The sequence below is a fragment of the Pholcus phalangioides genome, unplaced genomic scaffold (assembly GCF_987345545.1).
Source record: "Pholcus phalangioides strain wild (caught in Gottingen) unplaced genomic scaffold, Ppha-v1.0 ptg000021l_1, whole genome shotgun sequence".
Lineage (NCBI taxonomy): Eukaryota > Metazoa > Arthropoda > Arachnida > Araneae > Pholcidae > Pholcus > Pholcus phalangioides.
In genome coordinates, this window is record NW_028301614.1 from 6,262,139 (window position 1) to 6,284,257 (window position 22,119).

The following is a 22,119-nucleotide window of genomic DNA, read 5'->3' on the forward strand; positions in this document are numbered from 1 at the left end:
CGAATTTATGTGCAATCAGCCCATCTTACTAATTTCTTTTGACTGAGAATTTCTTCAATTGTCTGCAAGGTATGAAGCACATAATTACTATGTATTGAAATGTTTGCCTAATTATGTTCTGTAGTGTTTTCGTACGTAGGGATGCGCAGGATCTTATGCCTCGCAAATTTTCAACTCAAATTTTAAATCATTTGAATAGTTTTCTAAGTTGGTATAGGAATAAAGTTATTTCATCTGCGGAACTTCAACACCGAATCAATAAAAATATTAAGTATTCATACTAATACATCGGTTTTGTATTCCTTCAATCAGAGATTGCGCAAAATTTTCTTTTTATGTTGCGAGTCTTCCTGGTTTCAATTTTGCACTAATAGATGGCAGCACCAAAATTTGTAATTTCAAAAATTGTGTGAGGAATGTTTAGTGCTGCCATCTGTTGTTATGCGTCTAAACTTGATTCTTCTGTTTCAGATATAGACGCTCAAGTGACAGATTACTTAGTATATTACTAATGAACTAAAAATAATTAATGAATGAAAAAAATTTCGATATTTAATCGATGATAATTTTCAGGTGAATTAGCTGCAACGACTTTGCCACCTGGAGTACTGCTCGATTCTGGAAAACCAGAAGGTAAGTACCAATATATAAGAACATTTATCTGTTAAATTTATTAATCATGATTATTCAATCATAAAAAATTATGCATATTATGAATAATTTTGATTGAATAATCACCAACTAATACAACAGAGATAGTTTTTGTTGTAAATTATGCCGATCATATTTCTATGAATTCATCCTCTTCCTATCTAAAAGTCATTACCAGGGGCCGGATATTGATGACATTTGCAATTGTTTTTTGCATATGTTGCATTTTTCTGCTTTTTTCACTGTTAGAGGATTTCTTTTCGTTTTGGGGCATTTTTTGTCATTTCGAGGATATTTTTTCACTTTTTAAATTTTTTGACAATGGGAAGGATTGAAAAAGTTTATATGAATACTGAATTTTGCATTGGGCATGGCACACTTATGAAAAAATATGCTTGCATTTTTTGGAAAATAAAATAAAAGATGCTTAAATTGCCTTTAGAATTATTTTTTTTTTGTATGTATTTGGCAACTTCACTTGCCTCAAACAATTGCAGCGGGATAAGTCCGGACAGGTGGTAAAATTCTGACGTTTATTCATTCATTGCCTCTGACAAATTCTTTTGGCTGTAATTGGTTGCTTTACTTGCGCATGACAATTTTTATTGGGTGCAATTGGCAACTTTACTTGTCTTTGCCAATTTTTTGAGATAATTAACGATATCCAGCATAGACCCCGATTTCCCGCATTCTTATGAAAGAAATATGGTCAGCCTAGGAACTAAAATGCTGTGTGTATTGATACTTTTATATCGGAGCACTTTTCGCGGTCCGGATGGAACTTCTTGGCAGGCCGCATTAGGCCGCGGGATGTAGGCCGTGGACCCCGGATTTAAATGACGAAATGAAATAATAACTTTAAAGTTATGCTATTAATTATAAAACAGTCATTTACTCTCGAACGTATTTTTTCAGGTTGCGAATTTGAGGGAATCCATTATCCGGACGGAGCACAAGTGGAATCGATCAGCCCATGTGAACATTGCTACTGCATGAAACATGAAATCGTTTGCGCAGTGGAGGAGTGCAAACCGCCGAGAGACGATTGTATTCCGAGTCAATCGAAGAAGAACCAGTGCTGCCCGGACAAATACGAATGTCGTATGTCAAATTTCAATCTTCACGTCTTAATAATCGCTTTCTTGAGCTCTATCAGTGTCTGGTATCTGTGTATGAACTACACCAGGAAAAAACAATTTACACGGAATTTAAATTGAGGAATTTTTCAATTCGAAAAATGGAAGAGATACGTTATTTTATACGAATGTCTAAGAAACTTGGAAATTTATTAGGTTAATGGTTTTGATGTATCAGTTTCCGTGCGAATATTTTGTCAGTCACAGGAATATGAGTGGCAGATGGGTAGATTTTTTTTTGGAGAACACACGAAGAATTGAACACCAGTTTTTGAAACCAATGTGATTTCTTAAAATTTTATTTAGTACTCAAAGAAGAAGTTAGTGATAAAATGCGAAATTGTACAGGGTGGGCGTGACATGTTCTGCCAAACGAAAGGGGGGGGGGTGATAGACGAGCCCAAGTGGAACATGAAACCCCCCCCCCCCCCAACCCTGTCCTATATCGAACCGTTTTCGAGTTATGGCGGATAATCGATTACGTGGGGAAAGCGTCAAGACTAGAAAAAAACCCCGAATTTTTAAAGGTTCTAAAAGACCTACATGCAAACAGAAAAAATCCTTTAAGAGGTGACACCAATATCATTGAAATATCTAGATTTAATGTCGAGCTACAAGCACTAAAAGATTAGCGAAGTTCAAAATCGAATTATCGTAAACATTTTTCATCGCCAATCACCCAAACACCCTTCTATAGCTACAATCTGTCAAATTTGCCAAAAACTTGTCCATTCCACTATCTTTCAAAAGAATCTACAACAAAGGTGTTTTGGCTCAGGAGAAATTTAGTCTTTTGTTTGCAATACATCACTGAAATCTGAGTTTTTCGAAGTAATTTTAATAGGTTTTGGCGACACTTCGATTTCCCACTTCAACAATCTCTCAGCACTTGTAGCTCCACATTAAATACGGATATCCGGTGGATACAGGTAGTGTTACCTTATATGATATTCTATGACAAATCAAATAGTTGCCAAAATCTATAACCACCAATTCTGGATTTTCGTCGAATATCTACCTCAACAAAAGCTGATTTGAATGATGTATTGCGAACAAAAAGGGATGAATTTCTCCTGAACTATATTACAGATATGGTTTATAGGGAATTCTTTCGAAAGCTGGTGCAATGAACAAGTTTTTGGTAAATTTGGCCGGTCGTAGCTATTTGTATTTGCATTTTTATTTATGTATTTCTATTTGTATAAGAGTGTTTCCGGAATCGACGAGAATTTTAGCGACAATTTGATTTTGAACTTTGCCAATCTTTCAGCGCTTATAGCTCGCCATTAAATCCTGATATTCTGATGGAATTAGTGTCATCTTACACGATTTTTTCTGCTCTTTCCAAATATGAGCTCAGCTTTTGTGCAGATCTTTCAGAAACTTCACTAATTCATGTTTTTCCATACTTGACGCATTTTTTTTGTTCCATAATCGATTATTCACCATAACCCGAAAAAGTTCGAAATAGGACAGGGTTCGTAGGGTGTTTGGGATTCCACTTGAGCTCATGTATCCCCTCCTTTCATTTGTCGGAATATATAACGTTCACCCTGTATGACATATTATGAAATACTAATCCCATACTATTGAAGTTTTCCCTCCCTTTCGAGTTTTATCAGGTTGCGGATCGACATCGGACAGAGGCACATCGCACGGCAACTTTGAAGCGGAATGAAAATGCACAGGTTTCCGGTAAATCTCGAGGAATCCGAATATAAACAGTAATGTCCATGTAATTTTCAAACATGGCATATCTCTAGAAACGAGGTAATAGATGAGAAAAAAATATGTAAAATTTGATAGGTTATCGTGACGCTGACGTAGTCACTAATTTCTTCATATAACAATCATGAATTTATTTCCTGAATGGTGACGGATCAGACTTGGAAAGTAATGGACAGTCTCTTTTTTCTTTCTTGGTGAAGCCAAAATTGTCGTAATTGTCGCAATTGATTTGGAGACATCTCATTTTGGAGAAGACCTTCTTATCAGCATTAAGCGATCCCAAGATATCTCGTCAAACTTGATCTGCTTTAATTTCGGTCACCCTAAATATCTCAGGTTCTTAACACGCTTTTATTTCCAACGTGGCAGTTATAATGCGGATCAAAAAACATTTTTTAAAACAGCTTAAATGGTTAAATTGGATCCTAACTATATGGAAGAAATAACACTTCTAGGAAAACATTCTCAAGGAATGATAAAAAAAATGATCTAGTTAGGTGCTCTTCAACATTTTTACAGCTGTGAACTGGTAAAGAAAGTGGTTGAAAAATCTTACGGACCGGTGGAAAGAGGAGAAATAATTTGTGGATCGTCAAAAAATAAACAGGAGAAACTAATGGGAGAAATTATTTGGGGGCAGGCGAGAAAAAAATATAAATGAGAAATAATTTGTGTAATTGCAAAATATAAACAAATGGGAGAAATTATTTTCCGATCGCTGCAAAATGTAAATAAACGGGAGACATAATTTGCCAACCAAAAAAATGTGGAAAAAATAATCAGCAGAAAAAAATAAATAGGATAAATAAATTGCGTTCCAACAAAATATATATAAATTTAAGGAAATATTTGCAGACCTGGAAAAAATAAGTAGAAAATATGAATTGGAGAAATAATTTGTTGATTGGGGCACAAAAAAACAAATAAATGAGCGAAATAATTCGCAGACCTTCTGATGGCTGAGACATGAATAAAAACAATATAAAGGCAGTATAATATTTTCAAATAAAATTTAAAATTATGTACTAAGTTATATGAATTGGGAAAATTCCGTCAGCGGAAAAATTAATGTAGAACATTGATCTAGTGGGCATTTAAGGTGAAGTAGAAAGTGATTAATCTCCAGATATTTTTTAGATGAAACGAAGTAACAATTTTAGTATTTTAGAATATTTATAAGAAGCCAGTTATATATGATTTAAGTTCTCCAGTTGTGGTCAGAAAGTAACAATGACAACGATGTCTTCAGAAGATGCTCAGAGCTGTTAAGTCAAAATAAAGACACGGTATTCATTCTCATAACGTTTTCATGTTCAAATGTGAAATTTGGGCAGTTTCTCAATAGAGGAAATTCTATTCCCGAAATCTATAAAATAACTTTCTATAGAGAGCAATTGGGAAAAGTTTCGATTTATTTTTTACATAATTTCGGTAATCATGATAACCCTTTCACTACCAATTTTTGAACCTGTATGGGACATTTATGTCCCGGTGGGAGTGAAAGGGTTAACACTTGTAAAAATAATGCAGAAAACCGGGTGAAAATATGATGAAAAGAAAAAAAAAATCGTCGTGTTATTTTCAGTGTGGGCCTTCTCAAATCCTGATGTGAATTCCGATGTGTGCGTGTGCCTCCGGTCTGATTTCGTGATGCAATGATTCATTTACGTGCGTGGTATGAATAAACCTAAAAAAGCTGAAGGTTAGTAATCAGTTTTGTCACTTTCGATTTGAAATTTTCCAAGTAGTATTTTCAATCCCTCATAAAAAAATCAAAGAAGAAAGTTGCTGTGTTAGGAAATAGTACAAGAAGACCTCCTTCCAGGGCAGTATTATGCCAAGCCACGTTTCGAGATTGCATAATTTAAGTGGTGTCAATGAAGTCGATTTTTCGAAAATGGTTCAAAAATATTTCATTCAATTGCAAATAAAATGCTAAAAATTTCGTGGCAATTGGTTAATTTTTTTTCCAAAATAAAATGAAGAAGTAATGAATTATAGTGCAAATGTATACAAGAAAAAAAAACACTTTGAACGTGGTCAAAGATTTCAGAGATTTTCAGGTTGCAGAGTTTAACCCGTAAGATTAAAAAAAACTATTGCACCAAAAATTATGAAATTTTGCACAAATGTTTTATCGACATGTGTTAGTAAAATGCACTTCGGACTTGGCTATCTGATCATTCGTTAGAATTTTATGAATTTTTAAAATTTGAAAAAATATATAAATTTCAAAAAATCTCTAAACTCAACATTTTTTTTAAATACTTCTCATTAGTCAATTGCTAAATCAGAGGTCCATTTTACTAACACGTGTTGAATAAACATTTCCGCAAAAATTCAGTATTTTAAAAAAGTGCAGAAGTTTTTATTTTTTTTATCTTACGGATAAATTTAAAACTCTGCAATCTCAGAAAACCAAAAGTTTTTTCTTGTATACATTTGCACTATAATTCATTACACCTTTCTTTTTGTTTTGAAAAAAAAAACATATTAACCAATTGACACGAAATTTTTAGCATTTTATTTGCAATTGAATGAAATATTTTTTAGTCATTTTTAAAAATTCGATTTGAAAAGGATCGTGATACTCCTTAAAAACCTACTATATCAAAAATTCTCTAATTTTGCAGAAATTTTTATTTGAGACGAGTTAGTAAAAAGAACTTCGGATTTAGCAATTGGCCAATGGGAAGTATTTAAAAAAATTTTGAATATATTAAAATTTTTGAAAGTCATATATTTTTCAAAATTTAAAAATTCATGAAATTCTAACGAATAGTCAGATATCCAAGTTCGAGGTTCGTTTTACTAACGCATGTCAAATAAACATTTCTGCAAAATTTGCCATATCTGAAGAAGAAATTTTGATGCTCAATAACTTGCAATCCGAGAAAATTGCATTTGAAGTGTTTTTACCGTACACACCTACACTATAATCTATTACAACTTCTCTTTGTATTTTCGTGAAAGACCAAATCAACCGTTAGACACACAATTTTTTGCATTTGATTGAAATATTTATAAAAGTATTTTCGAAATAACCGACTTCAGGGGTCGTGACACCTCTTGAAAACCTTCTACGTTTTTGACAGAATCTTCTTTTACACAGAAGTGTCGATTCGATTCGTGGAAGATAGAGACGTCAAGGCAACACCAATTACTCCTCAAACCGCTTTAGCGAACTAACCTATCAGAGGCATGAAATAAAAGTCGTTCGGGAATTGAATACAAACTGAAATTCTCCGTCTAAGTAGTTCTCATTGCAAATGGAATGACCGCGGCGTTATTAAATGCAGTAAAAACAGTTATTTAATGATCATGACATTGCTGTCTATACATATATTCATCGTTCTATACATTTAAAAATTGTTTCCATGTTAATCAAAAGTTTTTAATTTTTAAATTTCTTTTCACTCGACATTAAACACCATTTTTAATGACGGTGACTATTTTGGAAATGAAACATATATATTAGGAGAGACATGTATTAGACATATATCCGGGTAATATGAAATACCAGGTTTTCTCTGCCTTCAGATATGGCCTCCAAGTGGAATAGTGTTAAACATCTTCAAAATGTCTGCATCATACTATAAAAAAGTCAGTGTCACTCGATTTCCACCATCATTACGGCTGGTATAGGAAATATATGTTTTTCCACTTCCAGAAACTTAGGAAAATTTTCAAAGATGTTTATTGACTATATAGGCAATGTTCGCAATAATTTGAACTAAACACAATGTACATCACAACTGTTGTATTTTATTGTGCTGTGCTCATTTTTAGCTTGTGATTCTCTCCGGTTAGATGGATCGCTATTTTTTTTCAAAGATGGTGTGTCGGATAATATGGGAAAATGGTGTTTATAAGTATTATCTGAGTTGGGCTAAAATATCTCTTCAAGATGGAAAGTTTAGTGAGATAAAAGAAGAAAGAGGGGTCTAGAAATAATGTGTCCGGTTCTCTGTGAGCCACCTTGACTCTTTTGGGGCAGAATAGGGAGATTGCATTTGTGACTCTTGTAAATATGCTATGACACCATCGCATCATCAACTACAAAAACGAATGATGAAATTTTCATTTTCCATTGTCATAGACTCATTATATCTGGTTTTTGATCAATTCGAATTATTTTTGTTTATTTAGAAACCCATATTCCATATTACCCGACTATTCCGTATTACCCCACGAAAATGACTTTTTAAATGCCTCTTCTCTTAGTTATAATATTTGTTTTTAAATGCAATAAACTTGTCAGTACAAAGACAAGAAATCGAGTTTTATAGAAATACAGGTTTCAGATGTCTAACATGTTTCACATTGAAATAATCGAAAAATAAAAGTGGTATTCCATATTACCCGAATGCACTAGACCCAGTGCATTCGTTAATTTCATTCTCATTTCGTAATCTTTTCTTCTCCTCTTTCAGCTTCGACGGATACTTCGTTCTTCGACTTCACAATCAAAAGTGAGATCGAAGGTATTTCGACTGCATCCGTAATTTTCGACGAAGAAACGACAACAGAAGAACCGCGACCTACCGTGGCTGGAAGTACGACGAGCGGCTTGTTCTATGCAGTTGACATACACGACAAGAATGAAACGGCCCCAGAAACCGAGGACGAAGACGATTCTCCCGCTAAGGGATCCACCGGAACCCCCATGAGATCACGAGTTCCAAAAATAACGGATGTCCCCGAGCATTCTGTGTTCACAATTCCTTTCGACAGAAATACAACAGCTCGACCACATTTCGGCAGGCCCGTTCCGGGAGAAGGTGAGAAAGCACTTGAACAAATATTAAAAATAATTAGCTTATTATAACAAATATTATTGTTCGGTTTTTCTCCAATCGGAGGTTTTACGCTAACGAGTTTCTGACTAAGTGCGTGCCGTTCCACTTACAAGAAAATGGTCCAAAGGTGTCCCCAAAAAATTTTGAAAAAAAACTCATATACATTCATCTCACCCAGAAACACAGAAAACAAAAGAATTAGAGGCGGAGTGCAATTATTGAAGCCACAAAAAATTATTAAAAATGACAACAGTTGACTATTCATTGCCTTTCACGCTTCTTGGGGATATCTATGAAAAGTTTCTTTTTATATTTTCTTTCCTTCATCTCCTCCAGCTTCTGTATTTAAAGAAGGAAAAAAATAATAATAATCTGACGATATATATACTCAGGGCATTCGCAAAAAGTTGCGTGACGAAATGTTTGACGAAAATCCCAAAAAGTACGCAACGCAAGTTGAAAGCAATGGTATCGTCAGATGCACATTGCAAAGGTGTATTCAATGATATATCACTCCGTTACTAATAGTTCTTACTGTCTGGGCACCAGGCCAGCCGTGGTTTTCCGCTATATCTCGAGCAGTTCACAACAGAAATAGACGACATTGTTATCATTTATTAACTATTCCAAAGACAAAGCCGATGATAATGACAGAATTTCATTACGTCAATACCTACCACGTGATTGAAGTCATAAAAAACGTATTCACGTCAAAACTTGCGGCCGTGTCTATGACAAAGTCTACCCCATTTTTTTTTATTTCCTTTGCTTGTGCTGTACCTGAACCTAAGACCACTCGGATAAGAATTATTTCTTATAGCTTATAAGGAATAAGCTATTTCTAGTGGCTACACCAGAACCTGATCATGTGCTGTTTGAATAACGTCAGTCTAATGCTCTAGCGGGTGCGGGATTTTGAAATTCATTCTTGGCCTGTATTGGCATTCGAAATATTAATATTTACAATTTTTTGAGTGACCAATAACAATTCCGTGGAATTTTTATTTTATTTTTGTGTACATTTAAATGAGTAGAATCAGTGGTAACTTGTTCAAATTTTTCGAAGACGTCACCTTGGGATTGTTTTCTTGTTAGTATGAGGTGGAAAGTACAACGTGCGTCCCATAAGAACTTAGACTAAAATTATAAAAAATCCAGAAATATACAGTAGTTACAGCAAAAAATAATTTATTCTTTTTGAAAAAAGTATCTTTTTCCTCAGATCATAGGCAATGATTCCATCATCCAATCCAATTTTCAAAGCAAGTGGAAAAGTCTGCGAGATATAAATTGTACGGGGGGTTGTGGGAAAATTTTCATATTGCGTTTACATTTGTTTCAGTTTTCAAAAGTTCGTGGCAACACATATCGAGAAAGTGCCGTGAACTGTTGAATATTTTAGGTTTGGGAATGGGGCTCAATGGGAGGGCAGCTTGCAGAAAAAGCCTTCTTGACTTGCTTTGAGAAAAGTACTGAAAGATGGGACAGTTACATTATATCTGAGGGATTATTATATCTGAGGGAAGATATTTTGAAAAAAGGGATAAATTATTTTTACTGTACCCGTATTTCTTGTGTGATTTTTATGATTTTACTCTGAATTCTTATGGAACGTACTTCGCAGCTGGATTTCATCCATGCAAAATGCCGACGGCTCAAGACAGGCATGCAGAAACTACAACGACGCCATTGAAGCGATATTAGCATTAAACTGTTCATATTGACAATGTGAGTCAATACAACAAATATAAAAATTCACTTTTTCTCCAGGGATATGTCGTCACATGAATTCAACTTACACAAGTGGGGAAGTTGTACCCTCGAATGACCCGTGCAGAATGAACTGCAGTTGCAACAGCAGCGTAGTGCACTGTGACATAGTGGAATGCACTTTGATAAGACCCAAAGGTTTCAAAGTCTGCAAAGTCGTACGAGAAATGGGCAGGTGCTGCCCACGTTTCGAATGTGGTAAGTGAACATTTGTAATACTCAAGTCACAGTAAAAGAGAAAAAAAAGCAACCAAATTTTATCGAAATTCTTGGCCAAATAATTTTTGACTCAGACATTTTTTCGCTATTTATTTCAGTGTCAGAGAAAGACGAGCCAACTCAGACAACGTTCGAGGCCTCGAAGACGACGACGAGAGGAGCCATCGGGGAGACTGAATCATTAGAACAGACGGAATTGCCTCAGTTCAACGAGCTGTCCACGACGACGTCGGCTCTAGATATCAAAATAACACTGTCTCCGACGAGCTTCATAACCTCCACCATGTATGATACAACCCCATCTAGTGAACTATCCGAATTAGAAACCGACATCATTAAACATTCTGCAGCTACTACATCGAAGCCACCTGCAGGTCAGGTTACCCAACAAATAATATTAGATGTAGAATTCACTCATTCGGAAGGAACCTCTACACAGACCGTTCTTGAGGAAAGAGAGTACCAAACAACGAAATCAGGAACAAGCACCCAAACTAGCGCTACCTCACCACCTACCGAAATTACCACTGTGCTAGCTCAGAATATTTCTGTAGATCAAGGACCTGTAATGCAAGAACAGATCACACCCGAACAACCTGATATGTCTCAATTTACCACGAAAGAGCCGATTGAAGCAACCGTGACTGTGTCTGCAGCAGAAATGAATTTCACTGAAACTCTAGAACATACAGAGCCAGTTACTGGTTCTCAGAAACCTGATCTCTTAGGAAAAGTCACTGGTACTCAAACAGAAGAAGTTGCATCTGAAGAAGACGTCACAGCCACAGCAGAACACCCATCTCGCACATCAACCGAAACGGTGGAATCACCATCATCGACGACAGAAGTAAAATTCCACCCACCTTCGACTACGAAGAAGACATTTACTGAACCACCAACAACTCCAGGAGATATTCAGCCAACTTCAGCAACAACGGAGAAATCTGAAGACTTCAAGACAACATCGGAAAAAACCCCAGTGATTCAGACAACCGTGCCTGTGGAGACTGAAACAACAGTTGAAAAACTTGAGGATGGTATTTCGAGCGATGAACTCTCTACGCCATCACAAGCAGACATATTATCTACGAGTAAAGTTACAGATGGAAGCCCTGTCGCATCAACAGAAACTGAAAAAACTTCTGAAGAATCAGTAGAGCCCACGACGATGCATTCAACTACCGCAGCGGTGACGGCAGAAAAAGTGACGGTGAAGGCAACTGATGCTCAGTTGGACACTAAACCCACTATTGTGTCATTTGAGGGTGTAGCAACAGCAGAAGACGAATTGGTGCCTACAGGAGCATCCGATTTCGATCGTGTAACGATTAGTTCAACCGAAGAAGAAAAAATTCGAGATTCTACGACTGAAGGATATGGAATCAGAACTGACGTTTCTCTGAAATTGACAGAATCTGACGTATTGTTGGCTACACATTCATTTACGGATGGAAAATCAACGACTCTTTCCGGCACTACAGAGCAAACTCTGGTGGATGCTACGACATCAGCTACCACCCAAACAAGTACTGGAACATCAACTGAAAAAGTAACAACGGAGGCAGAACTCGAACTAGGAACTGAATTGCCACTTGAAGAACAGCGCACGTTGACGGAAAGCCCGTCTGATCACACTTCTGTTCACTTGAAGCCAATTACGGAAATCACTGAAAAGTCTAGCGTCAGTACTGATATTTCGGCACCAAGTACGACAAGTAAAACCACAACAGCTGCGATTGCTTCCGAGGACGAGTTTACGGCTAGTTCTGTTTCTGGTCTGGATGAGAAAAAAGAAGTGACAGGAGTAACACCTAGCAGTACTACATTGGCTGAAATAACGACGATGAAAGATGAAGAAGGGCGCAAAACCGAAACAACTTTGGCACATAGTACTACATCACAAACAGTGTCAGTTCCCGTTACGAAACTTCCACTCGAAGCGACCACTGAAGAAAAGAGCCAGTCACCTGTCTCCACTACCCGTTCGGTTCCAACAGAAATGATCAGTGAATCAGAGCCAGAAATTTCATCCGCAACAGCATTTTTTTCGCAGACTGAAGATGCAAAGATTTCAGATCAACCTATCAGCAAAGATGAGGAATTCGCGTCGAGTACGCAGCAATCTACCAGACCAGAAATTTCATCTGAGACAACACCTGGAAAAGTACCCGATGAAGTTAGTTATTCGATCGAATCCACAGCAGCAACTACACGTCTTCCAACCTCAACTGAGAAGCCATTGGCTGCTTCAGGAATCACACCAAAAGTCACTACGTTAGTTAGTCATGGATCCCCAGAGGGTGTTGAAACAAGCTTACCCCCCGTGACAGAGAGGCCATCGTCTCTTGCAGATGAGAAAGCAGTCCCAACAACAAGTGAGACACGTAGCTCTACGACGGAACTGACAAGTTCTACAACCACGTCTCCAGAAAAACCTACGCAGTTGACGAGTAAGAAGCCATTTCCGGTTGATGAAAGTACAGAAATTGCTGTTCCAACTGCAGAAAGTAAAATACCGGATGACGGTTTTTCGGCAGAAGTTACTGATGATGCATTCGTTACCACAACGATAACAGAATCAACGCCATCTCGAAAAGAAATTGTTGCATTTTCAACGGAACCTCCATCTCCACCACGAACTGAAGACAGCAGTGTTGAATTACCGTTGCAGCATGAAGCGAAGGCAACTGAGAAGCCGGAAACTCCTAAATTGGACGTTACAGGAATGACTTCTCAAGGAATTAAAGATATTTCAACTGAATTTGAAGATGGTGCATTTGTCACGACCATGGTAGAATCCAGCCCGACCATGGGACTTCCTGAATCACACATTAAAGTCACGGAAACTCCAGAGACTAGCTCCACTGCTGAATCAACTCCTTATAAGACAAGCGCAACCAGTACTGATGAAGTCACTGAAAAATCACCTACAAGTATTCCCCACGTAGAATCTTCAGTCGCGACTTTGAGAGAGACAACGGAAACTAGAATGGACTCTGAGCACGTGACAGCAAGTGCAAATGCCAACGTAACGGAATCGTTTGCGACTGAAACGATCAAAGATGATATTTCTCACATTCCAGCCGATATCAAAATATCCACAGAAACCCCCACAACAGAAACTGTGGATCATGTGACTATTGTCAAGAAGTTCGACCTCACCAGTGCACCTGAAATATCCTCCACAGAAACCGAAATCACAACTGAAATTGATGAATCAAATATTCATGAAAGAAAGAGACCTACTGTGATCAGAACATCGACATCGGCAAAAACTACATCAGAAGCTATAGATGTGGCAGAAACATCTACATCTGACGTCGATCGAACGAAGCAGACTAGCACAACTGGTAGTTCCATAACTACATCTATGGATTTTGAAGAAGAAAAAGCATACACGTTCTCCGTGCAGACCACAGAAGATATTCGAAGAACTACGTTATCTGAAAGTACCAAAACAAGTACTCATCATGAAAAAACAACTCTGCTAGACGAAGAGACTTCTTCACCACTTACATCTACGTCAACTCCTCCATCAGAACTTGCATCAACTCCTCCATCAAAACTTGCATCAACGTCAACTGCTTCATCAGAACTTGCCTCAACGTCAACTCCTTCATCAGAACTTGCGTCAACGTCAACTCCTCCATCAGAACTCGCATCAACGTCAACTCCTCCATCAGAACTTACGTCAACGTCAACTCCTTCATCAGAACTTGCATCCAAGTCAACTCCTCTATCAGAACTCGCATCAACGTCAACTCCTCCATCAGAACTTGCATCAACGTCAACTCCTTCATCCGAACTTGCATCTACATCTGCGACCTCATCAGAACTCGTATCTACGTCAACGCCTTTATCAGAAATGCATATAAGCACAACGAGCGTAGAATCAATGACTGAGTTGGCTGAGATTCAAACAACTTCGGAACTGGAAACTGAAGACATTATATTAAGTGATACAGGAACAACTCGTTTACCCGATGATTTGAGAACTGAAGCTGAAGAAATTACAACTCCGGCAGGAGTTATCTCGACCTCTACTGAAACAGGTAAAATTCATTCGACTGAAAAAACAGCAGAATCAACGACCATTTTGTCAGGATTGAGTAGTGTGACCGAAACTGGAAAAGAAACAACCTCACTTGTGACACTTCGGGAGTCAACCGACGAGGATGTACTTCTTACGAAACGAGTGTCTGAAATCACAGGGACAGTAAGTGAAGTCACAGCAGCCTCAGAAATCGAAAAAACTTCGACATATCCTTCAGAAGTTACAACAGAAATGTTCATGACTTCTACGAAGAAAATCGATGGGACTGAATCGGAGAAACCCATCCCGACTACGGAAATAGAAGAACCATCAACACCGAAAGCATCTACAGCATCCGAACGAATTTCCACAGCTACAACAGAGCAGCCAAAGAAAGACGTGGATGAAACTCCATTCGACAGAATCACCATGATGGTAGATATCACTACTTCCACCACGAGCAGCAGAATTCCCACGGATGCCGTAACACAAATGGAAGTGACTGATCACGTCCCTTCAACGGATGCACAGAAACAAACAAAACAACCTGTCGTTACAACTGATGCTACTACCTTTAAGGATTTCGATACCACGGAAAAAACACAAGCCGATGAAGAAGAGTCTAGAACTACCACTGGCTTTGTGAAAAAGGCAGAAACGGCTGAAGTAGACCAGTTTTCTTCTGAAGCGACGTCTTTGTCAACAACAGGTCCAAGTACTGGAACGGCATCAACAGAAAGCATGTTGAAAATGACGGAAGGAGATGAAACCACCACTGATGATACGACTGCAACAAAAATTAAGAGTACAATCTCTTCTACTATACATGGAGGTGTTGACACTGATAAAATGGAAATTCCGAGAGAAACGACCTTGGAAGAAGAGCACCAATCAAGGGAACCCACAGATGCTGAAGCTCACGAAAGGAGCACAGGTGAAACTGAGACCTCAACTGGTACAGAAACTGTGGACGTGTCTTCATCAACAAAAGAATCATTTGTAACGACTGATACTATTTTCACCACATCAAAACAAGATTCGATGACTACGTTATCGGCAGAGGATAAATCCCCGGTAGCAGGGGATGACGCAACAATACCTGTATCCGATGAAAAACCGGCAATTTCTACAACACCCAGATCCACAGCGGATGAAACAGCTACCCCTGAATCACATATGACGACTGTGAAAATTACTGCAACTGAAGGAGTCACATCCAAGAAACCCGTTACCACACATCCCAAACCACAAACCACACACAAGGCAACTGAAACAGTACCAAGTGAATCGACAAGCGTAGGGACACCAATTATGATATCTGATGACGCGGGAACAGAAAAACCAGCTTTGGAAATATTTAAAACAACAGAGGGCACAACAGCAAAAACAGAAGAGAAATTCGACACAAAAACTCCGGAAGAAATGGAAACTACTCCTTCTACAACCGAGAAGCCCACAGAAGTGAGAGAAGCTGCAACGATCGAGCTTCAGCAAACAGGATTGCCAGAAACCAGTTCCACATCTGAAAAGACTCCGTCGTCAGAAACTGAACCTTCTTCACCATTCCACGCACAAGACGAAGAGCTCACATTTAGTTCAATTCTTTCTTCGACAGTAGCAAGTGAAGTAGACATTTCTAAAGTGTCCGTGACTGCTACACGAGAACACGGACCACTTGACAAAACGACCCCCGAGTCTTTTGCAAAGAGCACAGCAGAAGAAACACAGAAAGACACTGACACACCAGGCTCAAAAACGGAAATAACGTCTTCAAGTATTTTCGATGAAGTGAGAGAGACATCATCAGAGCAAACTCGTGAGGAAGTATCCATAACGACTCACGGTCCCATTACTCAGGCCCCAGGAGGAATTATTGACGAAGAGATAAGAACAACCTCGTTTGCGACCTCAGACAAAGGCGAATCCACGTCCGGAAAGATTGCTACTTCAGTAGCAACTGAAGAATCACGAGAATCGGCCTCAACTGAAATGAGTTTCATTTCAGACAGAACTTCCACAAGAGATGAAGGATTAGAGTCATCCGACATTGATGCGGCAGATCACAGAACCGATGATTCTGCCACAACCTCAGAAACGATATCCAGCGATGAAAAAACATCAACATTTAAAGCACATGTCCCGTCAACAGAAATTCCATCCGCAGAAGAGACCTCATCTGACGAGCCTGCAGTATCAACTTCAACTGGAGTTTACACACCAGAATCGCCTGTTACAGTGAGTACAACCACCACTTCTGTAAGAGCAAAGACGACAGTAATGGATACCACAAAGCATGAAGGAACGACGGATTTTAGAGTTTTCGCATTACATGATAACACTACATCGTCATCGTCCCCAGTAGCTACGGAGAAGCGAATGCCTGGAGATTCAACAGCGTCCCAAAGTCACAGGACAACAATGCTCGCCGATAAAACAACAATATCAACAACATCATTAGTTACAGAAGCAGAAGACTTGACTGGAAAAATCCCTGAAGGTGTTTTGAAACCAACCACTAAGGTGGTATCGATATTCGAGACAGTCATACCACCGCAAGATGCCGATGATGAGACGGTAATGCCTCCGCAGGATATTAAGGATGACATATCTTCTACACAAAGTACGCAATCCATACCGGCGACGCAGGAGAGCATTTCTCATTCATCTACGAAAGTCATCTTAGGTGACGAAACTCTGTCGACCAGCTTCACTAGCATAGCTACAGACACAACCAGTGATATTACAGAAAAGGGAACCACTTCGAAACAAGACTTCGGAATCCAAGTGCGGTCTACGACTGCTGCTCAGTCCGAACTTACTTCAGTCATGGGGCCATCGACAACTGTTCCTGCTGCAATTGAAACGAGGTCTGATACAGCTGAGGCGATGACCAGCACAACTCATCTGGAAACTGTCGCAGATGAAGCGGTGTCTCATATTCACAATGTAACAATTACAGAACACGAAGGTACTGACTCTACAAGGGTTTCAACTCGAATCTCAACATTGGAAGATGAAGTGACGGAAAAATCGGAGAGAGTTACGACAACTACGTCATACGTCGATGAAAGTTCTACTTCTACTGAAAGTAGTCCGTCAAGAGTTGAACCGAAAGTAACGGAGTTTGACGAAGAGGTGAAGGTGACTCATCAGCAGGAAATCCACACAGACATTCCAGTTGCGAAGGTAACTCCATCTTCCCCAAGTACAGACTCAACTGCAGCGACTGCAACGACGACTTCGTTCAAGACAACCACTGCGTCTTTTGACATCGTTTCATCGTCTGTGACTGCTGCAGACCAAAGCGATTTAGGTGAGTGGAGACAAAAGTGGTTTCATGATGTTTGATATGACTTAGAAAAATTTCCATCATTTTGAACTTCTGTATATGAGTAACTTATTTTCAAAAGGGGATATTTTCCACTTTTTTTTTTTTAATGAACTTATCAAGGGTTTCTGAACCTTTGAGATAAGCTCGGATTATCCAATATGGTTTATTCAAACGGTAATATTTTTTTTCAAAATTACGTTCCTACCAAAAGGGAACATATCCACCTTGTTTATTCACTTCAGTATTTTTCATTCAAAAGGGAACATAACAAAGCGGTAGTTCTATTGACGTTAAGGGATTTTTTCAAAACCTCACATTTTTTAGAAGCACTTTCAAAGTCGCATTCTACAATAGAACCTCTTGATAACAGACACCCATGAGCCAATGGATAGTGATCCCATATCGATGTAACTCAAAAAGTGTCCATTGGTGAAAGTGGCCGCTAACGGAAGTGTCCGTTATGAAATATCGTGTAGAATGTAGAATCATCACTGCAGAATGATCGTATTTTTTGTTATTCTTGAGAGCGAAAACACTACACTAACCTGACGTAATTTTACGTCATGTCAGAGACGTTGTGAATCCCTATTCGGGGAAATTCACAACGTCTGTGTAGGATAAGACGTTGATAATCACGTCACGTCAGCGTAGTGTGTTTCCGGATTACCTTGCTTGGTTATGTGAAACCTTCTGGAATCAATGACTGGTGTAGAAATTTCCAAATTTTCAGACTTAACGAGCTAGAATTTTGATAAAAAAGCAACATTTCTACTAATTTTCTTTCAAAACGGAACATTTCCAAAATTTGAATGTAGATAACTCCTTTGAATGTTGAACAAAAACATAGTATTTAAATATTAATAAGTTTTTTACTTCTACTGTAAATATAGCAAAAGTGGAAATATGTTTCCTTTTGAAAATAAACTCCTCGTATGTATTTGTGTTTTCCCTCAGCAATATTATCTCCTACTAAGGCTGCTACACACGCACGCCGCCTTTTTTGTTGTTATCTGAAAATCACCATGTTTGATATAATTTTCTTTCCTCTTGTCTAGATTGCGAACTAAATGGAGTGGTTTATAAGAGCGGAGATGCCGTGAACGTGAGCGAATGTGAGCAATGCCACTGTTCAAATAACCAAGTCGTTTGCTTGCGACAAGTATGCAAGACTCCTCCGAGAGAGGGCTGCGTTCCAGCATCGACAGAAAAACACAAATGTTGTCCTATAGCCTTCCAATGTCGTAAGTTTGAGGGAAACACTTCATCTAGAATATTTCTATTGATCTAGAATATATTTTCTTTTCAAATTTTCAAATTTATTTCAAATAATTACAAAAAATAAAACATCATTCATATACAAGTACAAAACATCCAAATACAAATACAAATACAAATACATTCAAATACAAATACAAATACAAATACATTCAAATACAAATACAAATACAAATACATTCAAATACAAATACGACGCCACAACAGGCAAATTGCCCAACGAGGTGGCTGACTTAAGAACATCATGGATCCCCGAGCCATTTTTTGGAGGCCCTACCTACTACTGCTACACCCCAAATGCACCCCCCCCCCGCGGAACCCCCCAACGAATCGGTACATGCGGGAATGTGCGTGTACGTGTAGTGCAACCTGACGTTAAGTTTTTTTGTTTCTGTGTAATGCTTGTTATGTGTAGTGCTGTCATCTGCCCCCAGTTTTTCTAACTATGAGTGAAGTGTTATGGTTGAATGATTTACCGTTGTAGGACTGTTGCTCTCTGTGGCGAGACTTTTTAACGGGAGATCGGCTCGCATTTGCGCCTTGAAGTTGGGAACCACAGAAAACCAACTTCAGCCGACCACCACTGTGGTCGGCTGAGACATTAGTCCCATAATGGTTATTACAATCAAAATGCTTGTGTATGTTAGATTACTACAATAAGTTAAAATTCTTGACAGAAAAATTATTATTAATGAAACAAGTAAAAATATGTATTATAAAGATAAGTGGAAAAACAACAACAGGGAACAAAAGAAAATAAGGGAGAGGAAAGTAATTGAATTTAGTATATGTAACAATTAGTATTGTAACAATATGTGGTGGCAAGATATATACAATTGGTGTGAATAATAAACATGTAACGGAGTTGAAGGTGCTGTGACGCTTATGCGAATGAGAACATGAATCAATGCAGAATACAATAATGTACATCCATACCAATGCAATGTATTAACAATTGTCTAAAGTTTTCTGAACAAAAAGTTAGATATGTTATTTGACAGAATTTTTTCCCCCATTTTTTTATTTATTTAATGCATACATTGAGTAGAGTGGGGGGGGGGGGAAATGAAAGTTATGTTTAAGAGAAAAAGTCCGGAGATGAAATTAAAAGTGAATCGCAATGTCTGGAATTGGAAAAAGATGGAACTTAAGATTTTTTTTTAATTCGGGAATGAAGTTGCCTCTTTAATCTCAATGGGAAGGGTATTATAAAATTTCGGAATGAGAAAACTGAAAATTTTTTTTGAGTCTAAGTTTTGTGAAAACTAAAGGAGTGAATAAGTGGAATTAATGCGAGCCAATTATTGAAATATATAACACAGTGCACACCACTTAATGTGACCATATAAGGACTAAACCAATTTTATTGGTTTCTGATAACAATAAATAATTGATAACTAAATCCGGAAAAAGAGTCTGACTAATTACGATGACCATATGTCCCGTTTGTTTGAATGGGGACGTAGGGAAAAGGGCCAACTTTCCACATAACAGGTTTCAAAATGTTAAATCACGCTTTTTTTTCTGTTTTTTTCCTCAAACGAGATATTTTTTCCTTTAAGATAAAATATTTTTTTGTATATACAGGGTGCATAGCAAACAGGGTTATAGCATTTTACTGGCGAATCACTGATTCTAGAGGTATACTTCCAATTGGAAAAGTTTCCAAATAACGTGTAATACACAGATATGTCATTCATGTTGCTAGAGGTTGTATAGTTATTAAAATGAAAAAAAATAGCTTTTCATACATTCCACGGATGCCCCAAAACCCAAAGTTGTTGCCCTATTTCTCCTGATGCCAACGAAAATATCCCATGTTTCTAAGTGCTATATTCACTAAGATATCCGAATTTCAAAAACGGAGGAAGTTTGGAAAAAAACAGCGTTAAATGCTGGTAAAACAGGTTTTTCTGCTGTTATAGCTGTTTTCACAACTTTCCTCTGTTTTTCGAATTCGAATATCTCAGTGAATATCGCACTTAGAAACGTGAAATTTGTTTAGTTGGTATCAGTAAAGACAGGGCAACAACTTTTAAACTGGGTTTTAGGGCGCACGGAGAACGTATAAAATGTCATTTTTTTAATTTTAATAACTTTACAACTCCTTGAAACATGAATAACAATATCCGAATACTACATGATATTTGTGTGGGAGCCTTTTCTAACTAAGTATACCTCTAGGTCAACGGTTCGCCAGTAAAATTCAATAGCCCGTTTGCTGTGCACCCTGTATATTTAGAAATCGTGAATAGTTAGAATGTAATTGTCTGATGTAATTACGAATTACAGTACTTTTTATGATGTATGGAACGTTCTACAGATTTCCTTGAGAAAGTGTTCCACTCGAGGAACTGTGAATGTGTTTATAGTTGAAAGAAATTGGACATGAATTTACCTTGCACACATGCTTTCACTTTTGAGAAACCATTTTAAAAGCAGCGCCACACGTGCATAGATCATAGTGGCTATTATAACCCATTAAGAACATAGTAAATATATAAATTTTTATGAATAAGGGAACTTTGCGAAAGTGATAACAATACCCAAATGTGTGACATTACCCATGATTCTAATGAGCAACGTTTACTCTAAATACGAAAAACACGAATTGGCGATATCCAGATGAAAGTCCCAGATTTTTAGCCTAAGACTCGGAAATAACCGTGCGAGTTTTGCGTTTTGCCATAAGATGAATACATTAGAGTCCCTAAGGAAGTTGTAAAGCAGGTTATTTGCTACTTTTGTTGCTTATGGTGTCCAGGAACTTTGGCGAGGGAAAAACTAGCGTAGTTCTAGAAAAGTGTTTCTTAACCGGGGTGGCACGCATGCATTTTTATGTGTTTCGAGATAGAAAAAACATGACAATGTTAATTAATTATTTAGAAAAATTGAAATGGTAATAAAAATTGAATTTTTTGATTCTTAAGAAAATATTCTTATATAGATATTTTTCAACTTTCGCTTGTAGAAATGCATCCCATAAAATTCACGTTACAAAAGTTTCTTTTTCGATTAGCGGTTGTACTTGTTTTCCATTTCGATTGAAAGAAAACAACTTTAATATCCAAAATATTTCGCGGTTTATTCACATTATTGTACTTCGTGTTATTATCATGCTGCGCTTAAATTTGATACTGACGTGAAAATGACGTGAACGTCAGAAAATTTAATCAA

The 22,119-nt window shown here is 37.7% G+C and overlaps 1 protein-coding gene across 1 annotated transcript in view; it reads left to right on the forward strand.

The window, feature by feature from the left end:
• The window catches only part of LOC149070540 (uncharacterized), a 157,965-nt gene that overhangs the window by 116,467 nt on the left and 19,379 nt on the right, over window positions 1-22,119 (forward strand). Inside the window, exons 7-12 of the mRNA XM_089249147.1 lie at window positions 574-633; window positions 1,567-1,752; window positions 7,949-8,296; window positions 10,085-10,282; window positions 10,402-17,649; window positions 18,723-18,908. Coding sequence (XP_089105273.1) covers window positions 574-633; window positions 1,567-1,752; window positions 7,949-8,296; window positions 10,085-10,282; window positions 10,402-17,649; window positions 18,723-18,908 — 8,226 coding nt within the window. The remainder of the gene's footprint in view (window positions 1-573; window positions 634-1,566; window positions 1,753-7,948; window positions 8,297-10,084; window positions 10,283-10,401; window positions 17,650-18,722; window positions 18,909-22,119) is intronic.